The 19810-nt window shown below is 44.0% G+C and overlaps 1 protein-coding gene across 12 annotated transcripts in view; it reads left to right on the top strand.

Annotated features, from left to right (window-relative positions):
• Nucleotides 1–301: 301 nt before the first annotated feature.
• Nucleotides 302–19810, top strand: part of SVIL (supervillin) — a 118237-nt gene continuing 98728 nt past the window's right edge. For 2 of the 12 annotated variants that reach the window (XM_032349377.1, XM_032349376.1), the window contains exon 1: nucleotides 18296–18402. In XM_032349377.1, coding sequence (XP_032205268.1) covers nucleotides 18342–18402 — 61 coding nt within the window. In that variant the 5' untranslated portion in view covers nucleotides 18296–18341. Of the gene's footprint in view, nucleotides 326–18294; nucleotides 18403–19810 lie in introns of those variants that run through there. The other 10 variants (XM_032349381.1, XM_032349378.1, XM_032349384.1 and 7 more) reach the window with 9 other exon arrangements.

Below are 19810 nucleotides of genomic sequence, written 5' to 3'. Positions count from 1 at the left end.
TCTCTCTCAAATGAAAACCAAAATCTTGAAAAAACAAAGCTGCATTTTTAAAAAAAATTATGAGATTTGTGTATTGACTATAGCTTAATATGTATATAGTGTTAAATTTTCTTAATAAAATCTGACACGTTCAAAATATGCTATATTATGTATATTTATAATTATAGAAATTCTGTTTTTGTAATTATAAAATGTATTGCTAATTTGGGGACTTCTATAATAATATCATTCTTTTCCTTAGAGGGTGTGGGCTAGAGGTAAACTGCCCAAAAACCGTGAATTCCTGTGTGCGATAATGGAGGAGCAGGCAAGTCAGGAGTAGCAGGTATTTTGACATTTTTGGATTTTGATAACCAACCTGGTCAGAGTTTAGTGAAAACGACCTGGTTTCTGAGGACCCGAGACTGATGGAAAGCTAACCAGGTCCCTTGGCTTAGAATCTTCCTGGACAACAGATGGAGAATGAGAATTGGCCCCTTCTAGTTCTCAGCTGCAGTATTCTGGGAACTTCAGGGACACTGGCTTATATCCTTATGAGAATATTCTTCTATCCTTCATGTGAAGGTTTTAGGGCAAGCTTCAGGCACTTACCCACTTACTTCCAAAGGTCTGCTCCTGTTGGAGTCTGCAAAGGACTCTGGGACAATTTGTGTCTTGTTTGCACTATGAAAGTAGTGTGAAATTTGTATAAAACATTGTATGAATTTTAATAAAACATGACTGTACAGTTTGGGTGTAAAATTATAGACCCCCTCTTCTTTTCACAGGTGCCCTCTAACTCTCCAAATATTAACAAGACTGCTGTCAAAAGTTTTAAGAGTAAGCCAGAGATTAGGGCCATGACCTCTGAGGTGTGTTCAGCCTGGGGCACCATTGTTGGTGACTTTTGAAATTAAACATATCGCCACCGCCCTTTCTCTGGCCCTAAAAAACGAGGTGGAACAGGAGTGGATAGAAACATGTGGGGAAAATTATTTGAATTTTCTTTATACTTAACAGCGACCAGTCCCACTGATTCTGCTTAAAAATCAGTGAGGCTTTCTTTTCCAATTTAACCTTTCCCCTCACAAAGCTCACTTCGCATATTTTAACAGAAGTTGTTTGTGTGTGTTGTGCGTTTGGATCACACAATACGCGTTGTAATGTGCTGCCTCCCCTTTCCTCCATAACTAGCGGACACCTGTGGCTGCGGTCATTTAAGTCTCCCTCATGGAGCGCTCACCTTGGAGTGGAAAAATCTCAGCAACAAGAGACTGAACAGCACCTGGGCAGGCGAGGTGCCGTTTTAAGCAGAAATGAGAACCTGCGTGTGTTCAGTTTTTGTGTTTGTGCTTCTGAAATGTTCTCCCGAGAGGCGCTCTTGTCCTTTGTCTTGTGAACGATCCCAACCGCTGTCCTTCCTTGGTCTGAGCCCAGAGCAGACAGCAACCACCCAGGGCACTTGGGCTTCCCCAAGAGGGGTGGGTCAGAGCCCCGCTGGGCACGGAGCATCCCGCAGCTGAGGCTGGTGCTCTGAGCTGGCGTCACGGGGCTGTGTGCTGCCTGGTGCTTCTAGCACCTGACGTCCCGTAAGGACTCACACAGGAATGATCCCGGTTGCACCACTGCCAGCCTTGAAAACAGATGGGGAACGGGAGTGTAAGACAATAGCGTTCTATGGCTGTGGAATTTATGATGGCGTCGTCAGATGTGAGCTTCTGAATAAAACGTTCACAGCACTGTAATGTTTATACACGAAAGAATATAGTATTGTGGTGTGTTCTTGCGTCAGTGTATATGGCTAAAGAGAGACCTGTTCCTTTTTTATGAGACTGCCTGACTTTGATAACTCTTGGTATTTTAGTTCAGAATACGGAGGGTTGAAAACCACCAAAGCCCTTTTATGTAGCTGATACTAAAAATCTCATTAGTTTGGATTTCATGGGTCACTTTATTTAGCGGATTGCTTGCTGGGGGCACTGGCAGCCAGCTCTGGGGTCTGCCCAGAGGAAGGGAAAGGGAGGGGACAGTGACAGACCAGGTGTTGAGGAGCGAGACCAGCAATACAAAATCACTCCTGCTTCCAGAGTATCTATACTTAACCCCTGTGACATACGTTTAAAAGCCACTGGGCATGTGGGACATTACATTATACTTGGTCGTTGATTACCGGAATGGAATTTTCTCTTAAACCTTTACTGATTCTGTTTCCCAAGTCCCAGGACAGGGACATGTAGTGCATATTTGTGGAGTAAATGAATGCAGTCATTTGCTAACATTTCGGCTCCTGTATATATCTCAGAGATACTAAAGCTATCTGCCTAAGCACAAAGGTCCTGACTTCAGGCTTTCCGTTTAAGACGGTGTTCCTAAAATCGACTTTGGAAGATGCATCAACTCCTTTCTGCCACTAGGGGACGACATAGTGCAGTTTAGGATTGGCGTTTTTAATTCTTTTTGAAAGAAAAGGTGGGTTCTTGAGCTAATACCCTTTAGACGTGGAGAGCTGGAACTAAGTTAAATCAGTATTACAGGAGGCAGTTTCAAGCTGTATCAGCATATTTTAAGCTTAACACAGGGTAAGCATGTGTCCGGGTTAAAAATATATCCATAAAATTAGCCTGACAACATGCTTAAAAACAAAGGATTCTATAAATAGGTAGCAAATGAAAATTTAGTCCTTAATACCATTAAAGTCACTTTCTGCCACCCAGTCCAATAGCTTCTAGGGCCAAAGAGCCAAAAAAGGTAGAATGTACTTATTAAAGAGAACACTCCTCTTTGGAACAGGCAAAGATCTGATAAAACCCACTGTTTGCATGCACATGGCAGAGTTCTGATTTCAGGGGGACAGTGGAGTGGGTCTAGCTCTGCTGACTGGATGTTGACGACATGCATATACCTTCAGACGGATGGGCAGCTGCTGGTTTGCTATGATCAGGTCCATGAATACATCTCTTGTCCTGGAAACCTGTTGGACAACCTTGCTTAAGATGGAAATGCCAGTGGGAGGGTGAGCACAGCTCTATCTTTATTGTTAAGGAGAGAGTCACAGGGACTGAAAGAGAGAACTTTTTTTTTTTTTTTTAACAACATTTAATTAGAATAAATTTAATATTAGCTCAGTAGTTACTGACGATTATTGGAGAAATGAACTTATTCTTCTTTTTCCTGTCTTCAGTCTCTAGAATCCTGAGGTTTGGCCACATAGGAATTCCAAGGTAGATCCAGGTCACCATGTGATGCCAGGCCTTTCCTTCCTTTTTTTTTTTTTTTTAATAAAGATTTTATTTATTTATCAGAGGGAGAGAGGGGGAGAGAGTGAGCACAGGCAGACAGAATGGCAGGCAGAGGCAGAGGGAGAAGCAGGCTCCCTGCTGAGCAGAGAGCCCGATGTGGGACTCGATCCCAGGACCCTGGGATCATGACCTGAGCCGAAGGCAGCTGCTTAACCAACTGAGCCACCCAGGCGTCCCGGCCTTTCCTTCCCTTTGGCAGCTGCTGCCTCCTCCTCCTGCTCAGGCGATCCTGGTTGCTCTGGCTGGGGTTGGTAGCCAGGAGCTCTGGGTCTTCTCTCCTTTTCCTGGCCTAGGCTACCTGGCCCTGCTAATTAGGAATCAAACAGCCACCTGGAGCTGGCTGGCCGTTGGAGAAAGGGGAATAATAATGCTTCAGTGCTCTCTAACTTGGCCTTGAACAATGGGAAATTAGCTGTTTGGAAGTAAAATAAACACAGAAGCCAGCCAGGCTGGTGGGTGCCTGCCAGGGAGGGCCTGGGAACTCCCCTGCCTGCTGAGGGGCCACAGGGACCCAGAGCAGCTCCATACTCCTCCCCACCGCCCTCTGGGACTCTGCCCACCCCCACACCCCACCGTGCCCACCCCACACCCCTGTGGTTCCTCTCCTGCTTTGCCTAATTTAGAGGCCATAAAGGAGAGAGCAAGCCCATTCCTGTAGGGTTGAAGCTGTGAGTGCAAAGCCCTGTTAGGATAATATGGGGGTTGGTGTTTGTTTTTTAAACTCAGTTTTCCAAGGCAGCTTTCCACGAAGCTAAAGGACAAGCTTTTGGTTTTGAGGGTCCCACATCCCTTGTTCTCTCTGTTATGAATATCTAGACAGGAATTTCTGAATGCCTCTTGGGAGATTCCCCTAGGGACTGAATAGGTAAACTCTGGATTCCCCAACCTATCAGCAAAGCGTAGGCATCTGTTTTTCCTGACAGTTGTTTCAGATCCTCTAAACTCCTTTCCTCTGAGAAGAAAGGAAGGCTGCTTCATGGTAGCTGTTAGGGCTCTGAGAGATTCTGAAGGAAGCCTGTGTTTACACAAAAAAGTTAACACTGGGTGCTAGCACAGGGGGAAGGGAAGAGGGGTGGACGGGGCCTCCAGATTGGTTTCCATTGGCCATAAGTACAGATTTGGGCTGTGTACTGGACTTCACAGGCGACTGACACTTTTGCTGAATGCCTTCCTCAGGGTTGGCCCTCTCGTGCTCCCTGACCCTTCCTGGTCTTGCTCCGGGTCAGCCTCTCGCCAACAGCTCGCCGCTGACACTTGATATAGTGCTCCGAGTTCTGCTGGGACGTACCCAGTTTGGTGGACGGGGGGCGGGATGGCTTCTGAAGGACACCGAGACTGATGGCAAAGAGCTGAAGGAAATCTGTGCCGTGATGAACGGGCCGCAGTTCATCACGGGTGTATCCTTGCCCTTATATGTAGCGGAGAAGTCTCAGGAGCCGGGGGTGGGAAGAGTCTGAGCCCAGACCTTAACAGCAGGAAAAATAATGGGTGTTTGTGTTCAGGCACGGTCTGGCCCACAGCGCAGCCTCCTTATTTGAAAAGATAGAAGTTTGGTTTTTGCCGGCGCATATTTTGTGGAATGCTAAGGATCCTTCCCGCACTTGACCCGGTGACTCCCTTTTAAGTACCCAGGACATGCCATCTATTTGGAGACCGTTGGTGGCTATTTTTGAAGATGGGCGCCTCAAGGAGTCAGGATGCATGCTGAATAAGTTGCTCCGAGGATTGAGTGTGAGTTCTCTGAGGGATGTGGGAAGGGGGATTGGGGGAGGCCAAGGCAGGGAAGTTTCTCCTGAAGCCTAACTACTCCAGCCTGCTGGAGGTACGGTCCTTTAACTCAGCAGCCACCCTGGGTTTTAGAGTCCCGGTTTGCAGACCAGTATGTATTATTATGTAAATGGACCAACAGTGCTGCCTTTTAAGAGGTTTTGGCAAAGGGTAACCCTTTGTCTGCCAAAAGGTAGGCGCTCCTTTTGCTTGTGAGCCCAGAGTTTGCACAGTAAACAGTGCCTGACCTACAAGCCAGCCAGTCAACTTGCATGTTGCCTTATTAGGTAGGCTGGCGGGCCAAGAGGGCTGGCATCTGGGGACAGGCTGGCAGAGCTGGGGGCAGCGGGCTGGTGTTCTGCAAGGAGCCAGAGAGCCCAGACCCTGGAGACATGGCCTAGTACTGCTCAATTAATTCTAGTCCACTGTGATGACAGGAATATACACTGTCCTTGGCAGACATACTTTATGCTATGGGTGGAAAACAGGAGGTGGCTTCCCAAAGGATCTCCTTTTGCTAGGGTTTTACTCACTGTGTAGCTTGTACTGTGTTAGGACTTACTCTGTGGAGTGTGGACTCAATCAGGAAATGTTGGTTTCCTGTTAACCCAAGCTATTTTGGAGACTCTTGGTATCTTCATTGGGTTTTCTAGTAGAGTCTTGCTGGTGGTGAGGTCCTGTGTGTGGTAGGGAGGAAATGTCACCAGATGGCAAGGTGGGACAGTGGAGAGAACAGAGTCCAGGAGCCAGGGGACCCGGGCTCAAAGGCTGTCATGGATGGGCTAAGTGACCTTGGGCAAGTCACTTCCATTGTTTTCTCTAAAATGTAGGGTAAAATGACCTCTCCATTTTAAACTTCTCTTCTTCCTCTTTTTTTTTTTTTTTGAAGATTTTATTTATTTACTTGACAGAGATCACAAGAAGTCAGAGAGGCAGGCAGAGAGAGAGGAGGAAGTAGGCTCCCCGCTGAGCAGAGAGCCTGATGCGGGGCTCGATCCCAGGACCCTGAGATCATGACCTGAGCCGAAGGCAGAGGCTTTAACCCATTGAGCCTCCCAGGCGCCCCTAAACTTCTCTTCTGAAATTACATTTATTACATTATGGCATCTGCTTTATTGTTCTCTTCAGCAATAAGGTCTCCTCGGTGTTGGTGGTTAATAGTCAAAAACCTTGCATCTGAGGGAAGTATCTTTGCGAGTGAAACATTAAGGCAGAATTCCTCTTTTCTTGTCTGTGTTTTTTCAAAATTGATGCAGTGGCTGGAAACTAGGGAGGATGGCACTTCTCTGGACCAAAATTTTTGTTTGGACTTCTCAAATTCTTGCAATGATCAGTCATGGCTCATGAATCAAAGCCGCACGTGAGACACAGAGCACACGGAGAAGGAGCCTGAATTAATTCCATAGCACGGGGACACTTCAAGTTCATGTCACTTCTCTAAGTGATTCCTTCCTCCCTCCCTCCCTTCCAAAATTTATTTATTTATTAGTGTGCAGGGGCAGAGGGAGAGAGAATTTCAGACTTCTGCCGACCATGGAGGCTGACATAGGGCTCAATCCTAGGACCCTGAGACCTGACCTGAGTTGAGATCAAGAGCTGGCTGCCCGACTGACTAAGCTACCCTGGCACCCCCTTGTCTAAGTGATTTCTTCTTCATTTCTGGTGCAGGCTCTGGACAGCCTACTGAGATGGAAAGAGCAAGTGGCAGCTCCTTCCAAGTGCCAGGTCACCGTGAGGCTCTCCTCTTACCCCAGAAATCTCCTAGCAGCAAAGCTATCCAACTCTTTTTGCCACCAGACAGGCCCCCATCCCCAGGGTTAGGGTGGACCCTAGGGGAGTGGACAGGTGCCCTCCTGCTGGGCCCTGTTTTCACCTCATTGTCTTCCTTTGATTGACTCCTGTCGGCTGCTTATCTATCATTCAGGGAAAGGGCGGGTCTTACCCCTCCTGTTAAAGAAATCCTTTTTTTGTTTGTTTTAAATATCTGTTTCCATCTTCGTTGACCAGCTTGGCTAATGGCACCCCATGGCATGGGCTGTAATTTGGGGTTACTGGTTCTTAACACATGTACCTTTGACCTGTACAAAAAAGAATTTGCTAGCTCGGTGCCGAGCTCCCCTAGGACTTTAGAAAACTCCTGAAACTCTGTGCAAAGTATGTTGGCTGGAGGGAACATTGCTGCACGTCGAATTATAAAGAGAAAAATACTGTGTGCAGGACAGGAAAGAGCAGAGAACTCTCTGGAGGCGGGGTACATTTTCTTTATGCATCACAAAGACGTCAGGGGATGGAAGAGGCTTCTTGTTAGAATAAACTTGGAGTCCTGGAATGAGAAGATGCAAAGTCTACCGCATTGTAAATTCCAAAACTATTGCTTGAATTTTTTACTTTGAGGTGTCTGGAATGAGGAAGTTAGGATTCTATTAGGTGGGCACTGAGTTTTCCAGTTTGGTTTTTAAATAATAAATATAAATATAAATATAAATATAAATATAAATATAAATAAATAAATATATATGTATATATATATATATATGTATATAAAACTTTACTGATAAGCAGTGATTTGGTTTAAAGGTATAGTCCCTGTTCCTGGGAAGTTAAAAGAGTTTCCTTTTTAAAGGGGAAGGGTCACAGACTCCCATGAATTACATGGTTTTCATCAGTTGTTTTGATGATTCCATAATTACTTTAATGAGTGATTAGCTACAATGGAGCAATGATGACTGCTTGACTCCAGATCAATATGAGTGTAAAACATCACATGATTTACATGACTAGGACTCCACAGTTTACATACTTAACTTCCACATTGTCACAGTTAAAATGCCTCCGCTGCTGTTGCTGGGTGTTTGAAGGTCTGAATGTGAAGGAAGCACGGCGTGTTCTCTGTTCTGGGAAGTGGGGACTTGCGGTTGTCCCGACTGTTTGCCCCGCGCTGCTGGGCCCTTGGTCGTTCTGGGGCTGGAGGGCACAGTCTCTCATGATCCCCGGGTAGAACCGATTGTGTATGGGGAAGACAAACAGATGCACTTGACAGGAATAACGGAAGAGGTAGGGAAACTTCAAAAGGGTCAGGGAGAACAAGGTATAAGAGGACCGAAGGGGTCAAAACCAGTTCTGCATCCTTTAGTCAGTCTCTTCAACTAGACTGTGAACTCCTCAGCTTTCAGATGACATCTTACTCTTAACACTGAACTGCCCTGTAACTTACATCCCGGGCAGTCAGTCTGTCTCACTGGCTTCGGGTGTCTGATGTGCTGGTCAGCCAGTCGTGTCTGGTGACAGAGACCAAAGCCCAGCAGCGATGTGGCCAGCCGTGGCTGGGGCTGTGACCTGTGGAGGGATCACAGTAATGAGTTTATCAAAGAGGCTGCCCTTTTAAAGCTTTTTTATTTTGCTGTCTGCCATCCTGTTTAAGGGTAAGAGGCATGCAAGCCATATAGAGAAAGCAACTGGGCTAGTACATCTGTGCTCCTGAAAACTTTTCTCGCCGCCTAAAAACCATACAGTACACTGTTTGAGTGTGATGTCAAGGCATGAGAGAATCTGAAATTCCTTCTTCTGTTTAGACTTCAGTACTGGGTTTCATTTTCTTCATAGCAGGTGAATCTCCATGTTCTGGTAGATACCTGCCTTCCCACTTTTGCATGGCCTGGCCTCTCCCATTTCTCCTGAATGTGGACCCCCGTTCCAGCTCACACCTCCTTTAGTAAAGCATTGCTCTCCTCCAATCTGTCACACTCACATGACCCTTTCTTCCTACCCATCCTTTCCTCCATTCCCCACTAGGCTCACCATCACCTCCTCCAGGAAGCCTTCCTTCATTAAACTCATCCATTTGGTTTGATTTTCCTGCTTCTTCCCAGACATCATCTTAAATGGCTTATACTCATGATTTCTTACTTTTGGGAGCATATCCTTATCTGGGGTAGGGGGACCTTCATTTTTAACAAGCACCCCACGTGACTCTGAGGGGCACCAAACTTTGCTATCATTTGCCTTTTTATCAGATGTTAAAATGACTCATAAGTGTGCGTTTATCTTTTGTCATTTCAAGTAGAGTAGAATGTATCTTCAACTTCCATGTCATAACCTTCCTGTGCTATTCGGTCTTTGCGTACAGACTGCTTTCCTGGAGATCCCTGCACATGGAGAAAGCTCTTGAGAACATTTCTAATCTTAGCAACATCCATCCCCCAACCCCTCATCAGTCAGCAAATGCACGGGGGACCAGCTCTGAGACTCTAGTGAAGGTCCTGGGTACCAGCTAACCTACATCTCTCACAAACAGTGGAGATGCTGGGGAGGCAGGTTGCTGGATTTTTCTTAAGTTTCCGTACAAATTAGTTTTGTGAGGTGGTGGTGGTTGTTTTTATGAAGATGCTTTTCTGAGGACAAGGAAGGCCAGAAATTATTTTATTCAAAGCCCTTTCCAATCGTTCAAGCATAGCTGTGGAAAGGCTATAATCTATGAGGTATCAACAGTAATAGTATACATTTACTGGTCTACCATCTGGATTTTTAGACTCATAAAACATTCTCATATCTGATGATTCAGTATTTCCTTGCTTTCTGTTCATGTTAAAACCATCAAATAGTGAGTATTGAATGACTGGAGTTGGCAGAAGCCTTGTGCACGCTCCCTGGACAAGTGGAATTATGCTAGCCCCCTTCTCCTCAGCTGGGGTTCTGCCCTCTGTGAACGAGCCCAGTGGGGCTTGGACCCCTGCAGCTCTCAAGAACAGTGTTCAGCACCCCATGCTGTTTCAGATTTTACACACTAAATATCTAAGTATATTACTTATTTGTCAGATCATTGTTGAAGGACCCTTAGTGTATTGGTCATCGAATAGGTCAGAAATGTTCTTGGCGCCTCCTTGACCTGGAAGGGAGTAGTGGGCGCGTGCAAGCCAGCATCTGCCTTTGGTCCAGCGCCTGTCAGGAGACCTGTGCCCGGATTCCCAGCACATGCCTGTAACTTGAGTCACTTTGTGCTTTACCTTTAGTGTACTTTATTTTTTTTAAAATGTGCTAAAATATAATACCATTGTAACCATTTTTAAATGCATTAAGTACATTTACATTAGTTTCCAACCGACCTCAACATCCATCTCTAGAACATTCTCATGTCCTCCAACTAAAACTCTGTTCCCATTCCGCAGTAGCTCCCCATTCCCCCTGCTCCCCAGCTCCTGGTAACTACTGTTCTGCTTTCTGTCGCTGTGAATTTCACTCCTCAACATACCTCCTATATGTGAAACCATGCAATATTTGTCCTTTGTGTCTGGCTTAGTCATTGAACATAATGTCTTCAGGGTTCATCCATATTGTTGTAAGTGTCAGAATGCCAATCCTTAAGGCTGAATAGTAGTCCATTGTAGGTATATTTCAGTGTATATTTTAACGTGAAAGTGACCTTTGTTTTGTTGTTTTTTTTTTTTTTTCCTGCTCTGAGAAATGGTTGACTGTCCTCTCCTTCTGCAAGCTACCTGGGTTATATTCCCCAAGAATCATTAGCTACAGATTCAGAACTGGCCAGAAGCTAAAATGATTAGCTATAATTTTCACTTCATATGTTAACATTCTTCTTTTGGACATTTAAAGACATGAATAAGTCCTTAGGGTTTGCAGTAAGCCTTTTTTTTTTTTTTTAAAGATCTTTCCTATGGCAAGATGGGCATGGTTCTTTCAACACATCTGGTAGAGAAATGTCTGAGTTATAATATTTCTTATCATTGAAAGTACTTACGTCTTTTCATGGCTACATACTTGGCCTGTTTAAAATTACCATAACAAATCCTGTAACACAAAATTTTATTTGAGACTTCTAATTATTACCACAAACCCAAATTCACAAAACATTTACAATGCACACGGGAGGAGAATTACTCTAAATAAGGAATCTGGAATATCTGAATAAACCAGTTTGTGATAAAAGGGAAGCAAAAAGGACTCACCAGGCTTCCTACTGGTGGGACTCCCTCCCGTCAGGCAGTTCTGCCCACATTCAGAGTCTGCACACAGAAATAAAATCCACCCCAGAAAATGTGAATACCATTTCCAGCTGCTTCTAGCATACAAAATACCCCTACTTTACTAGGCTATAAAAACACAGCCCTTGCTTTGGAATTTTCAGTCTTGGCCTGTAGTAGCTTATAGTAGATTTCATTACAATGGTTCTGCAGCACTTGTTAAAATCATTGAAATGTATCAGTAACTCACAACAGGATGTAGTCAGGTGTTGCACGTGTCAATGTCCTCTCTCTTTCCTATGGACTGGGAGGCTTCAGGCACTATCCAGGGAGCCCAGTGAGGAGGCGGCAGGCCTGGGAGGAGTGTCACACACACCCGCATCTCTTTCCCATATGAAGATCCACGCAGGGATCGGAGGATGCCCTCCGGTTCTCAGAGCTGTTCCCCACACAGTTGGCCCTCGAACAACACGGGTTTCAACAAGAGCAGGTTGATGTCTCTGTGGATTTTTTTTTTCTAATAAATACAGGACGGCACTTGTAAATGTATTTTTTATTTTCCTTAAGATTTTAAGAGCATTGTCTTTACTTAGTTGATTATAAGAATACAGGTTATAATACACATACTAAATATCGTTAATCGACTGTATGCTCTTGGTAAGGCTTTCGATCAATGGGCTATTTTCAGTTCAGCTTTGGGAGAGTCAAAATTCTACTCCGATTTTCAACGGTGCCCCAGCCCCTGCGTGGTTCAACGGTCAGCTATATATTCCTGATTTAATCATGGCCTCACCTTCATATTTACCTCTTTGATTTCATTTTAATTGACCAGGAAGTGGTCTTTCTGCCTTTAGAGCTACATGTTAAGCAGCCCAAGGATTTATCCTAGAACACCCAGTATCTCTGTTTTCCCATCTGCCAATGGGGATAGTAGCAGCATCTCTCTGAAGATGCTGGAGAGAACTGAATGAATTTAATGCTCCAGAGCACTTAGCATTGTGTCCCCCCTCTTGGTGAAAGATCAGTAAGGGACCCAGTTCTATGCTATTCTTTAAATCATCACAGTAGATGTGGTAGAAAATGTGCAGGTATTAGGCTGTTTTCCTTTTCATTTGGCTTTGTTCCCATTTTCTCCTCTATGATGATGACTCCCAGAGGACAGCTTCCTCTCACGTGGCATGGGTACATAAATGTCAGCCAGACAGCAGACAGGAGTCGGGTCACAGACAGTGGCCCCTCCATAAAGCCTCAGTGTAATCCTGTGAACAGCTGTGAACCACAGCCCCTGAGGAGTTAATACCTTGACCCTTTGTCATCTGATGCCTTACCTGTTGACCTTGCCCCTTTAGGAGGTGACCCTTCTTACCTGGACTCACACTGACATTGTCCACAGCTGGACTGCAGAAATCCACTACCATTTTTCCCATTAATTCATACCCCTGGCACATCTTTAGCATTTCTTCCTGTTTCTCCCTCCACACAAATACTTAGGTGCCATATCCTTGCTTCACCTTGTAGGAAAGACAAGAAAACATTCCTAGGATCCTGTGTCAAGTTCAGGAAGGAGTGGTAGTACTTCTGCTTTATGCCTCCTAGAAAAGAAATAGAGTTGGCTGAGAATGAGCCAGAATCTAGGAATGAGGAAGAGCAGAAGTGAGCCCACTGCTGGTCTGCTTGCTTGCTTCTTTCACTCATTCCTCCAGTATTTAATAGTTCATTGTTCTGAGCCAGGCACTGTGCTAGGAATCTGTCTCAGGTGTTGCCCCACAAGCTTGGTAGTTCCAAAAGACATGGCTTTTGAGCAGGAAAAGTGTACTTGGTAATAGAGAGATGCTGAGAGAGAAGAAAATCTATGGAGGGGATTTAACAGGTGAGTTCACTCTTGGTTGGCAGGGGAAGTTAGCCCAGAACTTCCAGGTGATTGTGGCCCATGCGGGGTGGAGTTTGAGAAACACTGGATTGCACGTTATCATGAGCTTTGGTGATTTTCTGGGCCAATGCCCCTATAGCCAAGAAATGCATACGTTCAGGGGAGAAAGGCTGGTTGATGTTGTGCATAGGCCCACAGACACAATTCCATTCATGGTTTTCTCCTGGATGTTTAGGCCAAATCTAAACCTTGGGATTTTAAAAGAATCTATTATCTTTGTCTTTATTTGTAGTTAACTGTTTTGGTAACCGTAGAAGTAATTCATGCTTATTGTTGGAACTTTGAATAAAGGAGGAAAAACATGAACAGAGTTATGTATGGATAGCGAGATAATAATGTTTTGGTCTGTTTACTGTCTTTCTGATAAGGTGGGTGTCTAATACATCATGAAAATTTTTTCAAATCATCAAGTAAGTTTCCAACCTGGTTTTCATGTATAATTTTCCCATTCTTCTGTATGTTTCTTCATGTAGACTCTTTCCATTTTTATACATTTATAAACAAAACTGTGGTAAACATCCTTGTACTCATTCAAAGTAATTTCCTTAGTACCTTTCTAGAAGTGGAATTACTGAGTCATTGCTTTATACATTCTTAAAAGTTGATAGTAACATCCTTATCTTGTCTATCTCCGATAAGGTGGAGACCTTGGAAAGGGAAGGAAGAATTATAAGTTGCTTTCCTTTTTCCATAATTCCCCTCCCCCACCAAAAGGCCCCGATTTCTGTCTTTGCCTGAGGACCTTAGATATGTCCTATTCACTTCTGTCTAAAGTCACTGAAGGTTTGAGGAACATGTAGAACCATCTTTGGTTTGAGGAGCATCTCGGGAACAAAAACCAGACGAAGGAGTCCTATGAGATTTGTAAGAAGTTGACTTGACTCCTCCCAGGGCCAGATTGTCCCCTTTACCGATGAAAGCAACACAGGCCAGAGGGCTGGGGACCCTATGACAACAAGCCAGGACACATATACAGCAATGGCCCCTGTTAGTTTGTGTCCAGACTGATCAGGAATGTGGGAGTTGTCCTGGGGAGAGCGAGAGAATGTGAGTTTATTTCTAGCCTGGCACTGCCACGCCATATGCTCTGTGACCTTGTTGGGGGAGGTTGTCCAACTCTTAGTGAAATGAAGACCAGGTGATCAGAAAGGCCCCTTCCTCTCGTTTTCCCAAAGTCCATGGCTTTGGATTTACCACGACCTGATGCGGTTGTCCGAGTGATTTCACTTTGGGATGTCAGCATCTCTGTGGTCCATTCATAGATCCTTCTTGGTCATCTACCACCCACAGATCATGACATTGACATGCCCATGACAGTGACCTTCCTCTTGCCCTTCCATTCACACATTTATGTTCCTTCCACTGAAGCATTTTTTTGTGTGCCCATCTAGAGGAAATGTAAACCTTTGCTTTCTTTTTAATTTCAAGATCGAAAGTTCAAAAACATTCCATAAAATACTTCCATAAAACATTAATTCTGAGCATTGAGAAGGCTATGGTGCTTTGAAAATGGAAAAGATCTGTGTTTCTAACTGGACACAGTAGCAGAGAATTTTGTGCCTCTAGTGTATCTCCTTTCTTTGCACTGAGCTGGTGGTTAAGTGATGTTGGACAGCGAGTACGACAGTATCTCTGCTTTAAATTGAACTATCTTCTCCCTGAAATTTAAGAACATCACAACCACAACTTAGAATTTTCTCTGCAGAGAAATAAAACATGCGTAACCTACAGAACGATGTGAGGAAATGTCTGTCTGTTTTGGTCACTCTTCAGTGTGAATGAGCCACCTTAAAATAAGAAAATTATTTATTGTTATTATTTCTAATTATTGGAGAGTAGACTTAAAAGCCTCATACTTTCTACTGATAAAATACAGATTTCTTTCATCTTTATGATCTCATGGGGATGGGATAATTAAATAGGAAATTAACTTATATATCCGTAATTTAATAAAGAACGCTGTGCTTTTTCAACAGTGAAGCCATATTTAAATCTGTTTGCTTTTTTTCCATAATGGGTGAGCAAAGCAAATAGTTCTGGTTAGATTCCATTACCAGCTTATAGAGAATATCCAAATTCTTTTTAGTTGCCATCAGAATTTCATTTTAAAAACTCCAACTAGAGATGTTTCTCAGTAACAATTAAAAATAAACATTTAGATATACTTAGGATAATTCTATTGAACTATTCTCCAAGAAGAGTAGTTTTCAGGAATATCAATGGTTATGAGCAGGTGGCACTGTGTTTTATAAACTAAATTCTTTATAAAGATTATTTATAAATATAAATATTATTTCATCTCCTGTAATTATTCATTTCCAGAATCAGTTGCTTGGGCAATTTCCTCCCTTTCTCTTCGCCTTCTGACACTTCCTTCTTCTTTCCCAGTTAGTCTGAACCTGACAATAAAATGTCCACTACAGTTGCCAACAGCTACATATGTTGTTCCTTGCTGAGTTTTTTTAAACTGCCCCATTTGCCCTGTTTCTCCCCAGCTTCATCAGAGTTGTAGTGACCAGCTGTATAGAGAGAACGTCAGATGCCATCGCGGACCCACGGAGTAACCAGTGCTGGGGTACCTTCTGTGGGCACACTTTGGTTAATTTCTTCCTTTTCAAGTTATGTTTGTAGTTTGGAGATCCGTTTAAGTCCATCTGGTTTGAAATCAGGATGTAAAGTCAATGAAAGTCATTTCAGAGTGTGACCTCGAGCCTTCAGGAAAGATTATTGCATGATTTCATATGGGCACTCAGCACACATTCTCTGGGAGCCTGCTGTGCCCCAGCTCAAAGATGGACATACTCACAGTCCCTGCCTCCCTGTGGGTGAATGGGGCGAATCATGGTCTGGAGCCCACCACCTTCCCCAGATCCTATGGCTCCATCACGAACCGAGTGTCTGCACATGAGCGAGTTACTCCTCTAGCCCTGTTTCCTCATCTTGTAAATGAGACCATTTTCTTAGGTTCCCTTTAATGCTCCTTTTAGCTGTAAAATTGCCGACCTCCAATCATTGCATATTTTTCTTGGAATTACATTGTTACTGCTTGGTCTCACTGCCTTCATGTTGTAGTTAAACATAAACGGGGGGACTCCAGGGTTTCCAGTCTTGCATGTAAAAAGCTTGCGAGTCCCCACTTTATCCCAACAACAAGAAAGAAGCTGCAAGGACCGAGATCAACAACTCTTCTTGGATCCTTAGGCGGTCCCAGGGCAAACCACCGCTCCAGAGATGAGAGACACAGACAGGCCAGTATAGGGAGTCGGGCTCTCTATAGGGAGTAGAGACCCTCAGGCAATGCAAGGGAGCAAAGATAGTCTCTTCCACAAATGCTGCCGGAACAACTGGATGGCTACATGAAAAAAAAAATGAATCTAGACACAGACCTTATACCCTTCACAAAACTTAGTTCCAAATGGATCCTAAACCTGAATGTAAAACACAAAACTGTACACTACCTAGGTGAGGACATAGGATAAGGCCCAGATGACCTTGGGAATGGCAATGCCTCTTTATTTTTATTTATTTACTTTTTAGAGAGAAAGAGCATGAGCAGGGAGAGGGGGTGAAGTGATGGAGAGAGAGGGAGAGAGAATTTCAAGCAGGATCTACACTCAGCATGGAGCTCAACGTGGTGCTTGATCTCACAGCCCTGAGATCATGACCTGAGCGGAAATCGAGAGTCAGACTCTTAACAGACTGAGCCACCCAAGCGCCCCCAGTGATGCCTTTTTAGGTAAGACACCAAAGGCACAATCCATGGAAGAAAGAAATGACAAGTTGGTTCCTTCTTAAAATTATAAAACTCCTGCAAAAGACGATTTCAAGAGAATTAGAAAACCCACAGGCTGGGCTAAAATATTTGCAAAAGACACATCTGATAAAGGACTATTATCCAAAATATACAAAGAATTCTTAAAACTCAACAATGGAAACAACGGAGTAAAAAAATGGGCCAAAGCTCTTAGCAGACACCTCACCAGAGAAGATACACAGATGGCAAATAAGCGTAAGACAAGATGTTCCATGTCATAAGTCATCAGGGAAACTCAGAACCGTAAAGTACCACTGTGCATCTATCAGAATGACAAAAGTCCCCAACATGGACGTCACCAAATGCTGGCAAAGATGTGGAACAGCATGAACTTTCATACATTGCTGGTGAGAATGCAAAATGATACAGCCACTTTCCAAGACCGTTTCGCCCTTCCTTGCATAACTAAACTTATTTGCCATATGATGCGGCTGTCACGCATCCTGACTTGACCCAAAGGAGCTGGTCTTTACCCAGAGGAGCTGAAGACTTCTGTCCCTGCAGAAACCTGCATGTGGATGTTTATGGCGGCTTCCTTCATAGTTGCCCAAACAAGGAAGCAAGCATTCGGCAGTGGAATGGGTAAACAGACTATGGTCCGCGCAGACAATGGAATATTATTCACCACTGACAAGGCATGAGCTGTCAAGCCAGGAAAAGACATGGAGGACCCTTTGGTGCATATTACCAGTGAAAGAAGCCCATCGGAAAAGGCCACATGCTATGTGACTCCAGCTATGTGACATTCTAGGAAAGGCGCAACAAGGGAGATGGAAGAAGAGCAGTAGTTGTGGGGGGAGCAGGTGGGGGGGCGAGTAGGCAGAGCACAGAGGATTTTTAGGGAGCCTTCCCCTCCATCTTGTAGTAAACCCAGACCTGCTTTATAAAAATGAAGTCCCTCTAAGAAATAACGGAATAAAAAGGGGGCAACCCAAGAGGTAAGGCCTAACCGGAGAGCCTCTGTCTCAAATTAAAATTTTTGAGCCTCCAGTAATATCTGCCTTTTCTTTTCCCACAATTTTGCTCATATGTTGTTCATAAATCTTAACTCTTAACGATGGGGTTTTGGCTCCCCGTTAGGTGAAATATTTCATTTAACTTCGCCAAAGCCAGACTCGGAGCAGCCTGGGAATCGTTAGGCGGCTTCCCCGCTTCCCAGTACATCAGGAGTCTCTGTATGGCTCCTTTTTGTTTATTTTTAGGGCGAGGAGGAGTTGTTTTGGACTCCCCCATGGTGGGGGTTAGGCTGCAGTATTGTGTGTGTGGCGGGAGCATAAGCTGGGCTTCGGCCCCTGCTTTGAAGTGGCAACATCAGGAATGGCCCATCGGTGGAGAGCAGCCTGGTTCGGCAGCCACAGGCCTGATTTCTGCCTGTAATCTGATTACGGGGTCTGAGCTGTTCCAGCCTGCAGCCTCCTGCTCTGCGTTTACTATACTTTCAAGGACACGAGGGCCTGATTGCTCCAGCCCTGTGCTGTGAAAAATCTCAACCCAGTTTTGCTTAGACGGGCGGCAGGCCGCGGCTGGTTGCACTGGGCTCTGGATCGCACTGTGTGACTAAACGTTCTGTGTGCAACATGTTCAGAAACCCAGAGCTTGCCGGCTGCCTGGGAGCTCTCAGGTTCCCTGAGAAACAAGGTAAGGCAGGAAAAATAGGAATTGCACTTGTGGGTTTATTTTGTAACAGGATGAATGCCTCGTATCCTCCGTTTCTTTCCTTGTATTCTCCTGTGTCCCATTATTGTATCCTCAAAGGACACTTGAAAGATCTAATTGCTTTTATAAATTAGCTTATTTTGTGGCTGAAATATGTGAGGTGGTTTTTGTTTGGTTGTTGTTGTTGCTTTTTGTTTTTTCTTTCTTTCCTTTTTTTTTTTTCCCCTATTGTAATTTAGAGATACTGCTGAACCACAAAAGCCTTTATGCAGGAAAAATTGCAGATTCGGTTCCAATGCCCAAACTTTGAATCCTGTTCTGGATGTGCTGTGCATTAGCTAAAATAGTTTTCTAAAGCGAGGGCTATATATACTAAATTATTTCCAGTAGACAGGGGTGTTTGTCTTTTTTATGAAATCTTCGTGTGATACTGTTTGGAACAAAATGTTGTTTTTGTAGTGGCTTCCTTTGAGTGCAGAGGAAAATGCATGCTTTCCATGGAACCCCCGGAGTGGCCCCACAGATTCCGATCACTGATTGAATAGGGCTGAAATGCTGAAGTTATTTTGACTGTCCCATGTGAAATTCTGGCACTCTGTGTCAGTCTTTTTCAGCACAGATGCACTCTTAGGAGGTGATTCGAATAGGCCTTAGCTTCGCGAATTTTCTTCTACAACATTTGCTAGCTTTTTGAACTGAGTTCTCTCTCTCTCTCTCTCTCTTTTTTTTAATTTTAATATATAACACGATATTTGTATAATTAGGAAAAAAGCTCAGGTCTTTAATTGGATGTATACCTTTCATTTTACTGTATTTCTCTAGTTGGTCAGAATTTCCAAATGCCAGGAGGCTCCTGGATGGGTTTTGCTGGCTAATGACATGTCAGCATCCGGTGCATTTTGTACCTCCTTTTTCTCAGGCTTCTGCCCCCAAGTATTAAACAGTAAAAGGCACTTGCTTAGAAGTCCGTGTAAGTGGTCTGCTTGTGGTTTTCTTGGTGGACAAACGATTACTGTGCCAAAAGTTGTAAAACCTTACTTGCCATCAGACTGGTATAAATTTGTCTCTGCCTGGTTTTGATTAACTGGTCCAGCCGGATGTGTCTTTTTGCTGCATGGGATTGTTACCACCTGTCTTTACATAATACATATCCCATCTTCAAAAATAAAGAAAGAAATAGTTAATTTGATGATTTGTTATTATTTAGATTTTAAGGAAGGCAATAAAAACAGTGGACCTGTTCCCTGGCTCTTCACCAACCCCTCCATGCACACATTCTTTTAAAAGCATCTTGAATATATCAGGCAGTGATGAGTTTCATCGTTTCTGTTTATCTGGACTGAAATTGTTTAATTTTTTTTTGTCTTCTTTTCCCCTGAGTACATAACTG

The sequence above is a fragment of the Mustela erminea genome, chromosome 6 (genome assembly GCF_009829155.1).
Source record: "Mustela erminea isolate mMusErm1 chromosome 6, mMusErm1.Pri, whole genome shotgun sequence".
NCBI lineage: Eukaryota > Metazoa > Chordata > Mammalia > Carnivora > Mustelidae > Mustela > Mustela erminea.
The sequence above is the reverse complement of the archived record's forward strand: the minus strand, read 5'-3'. Positions and strand labels throughout refer to the sequence as shown.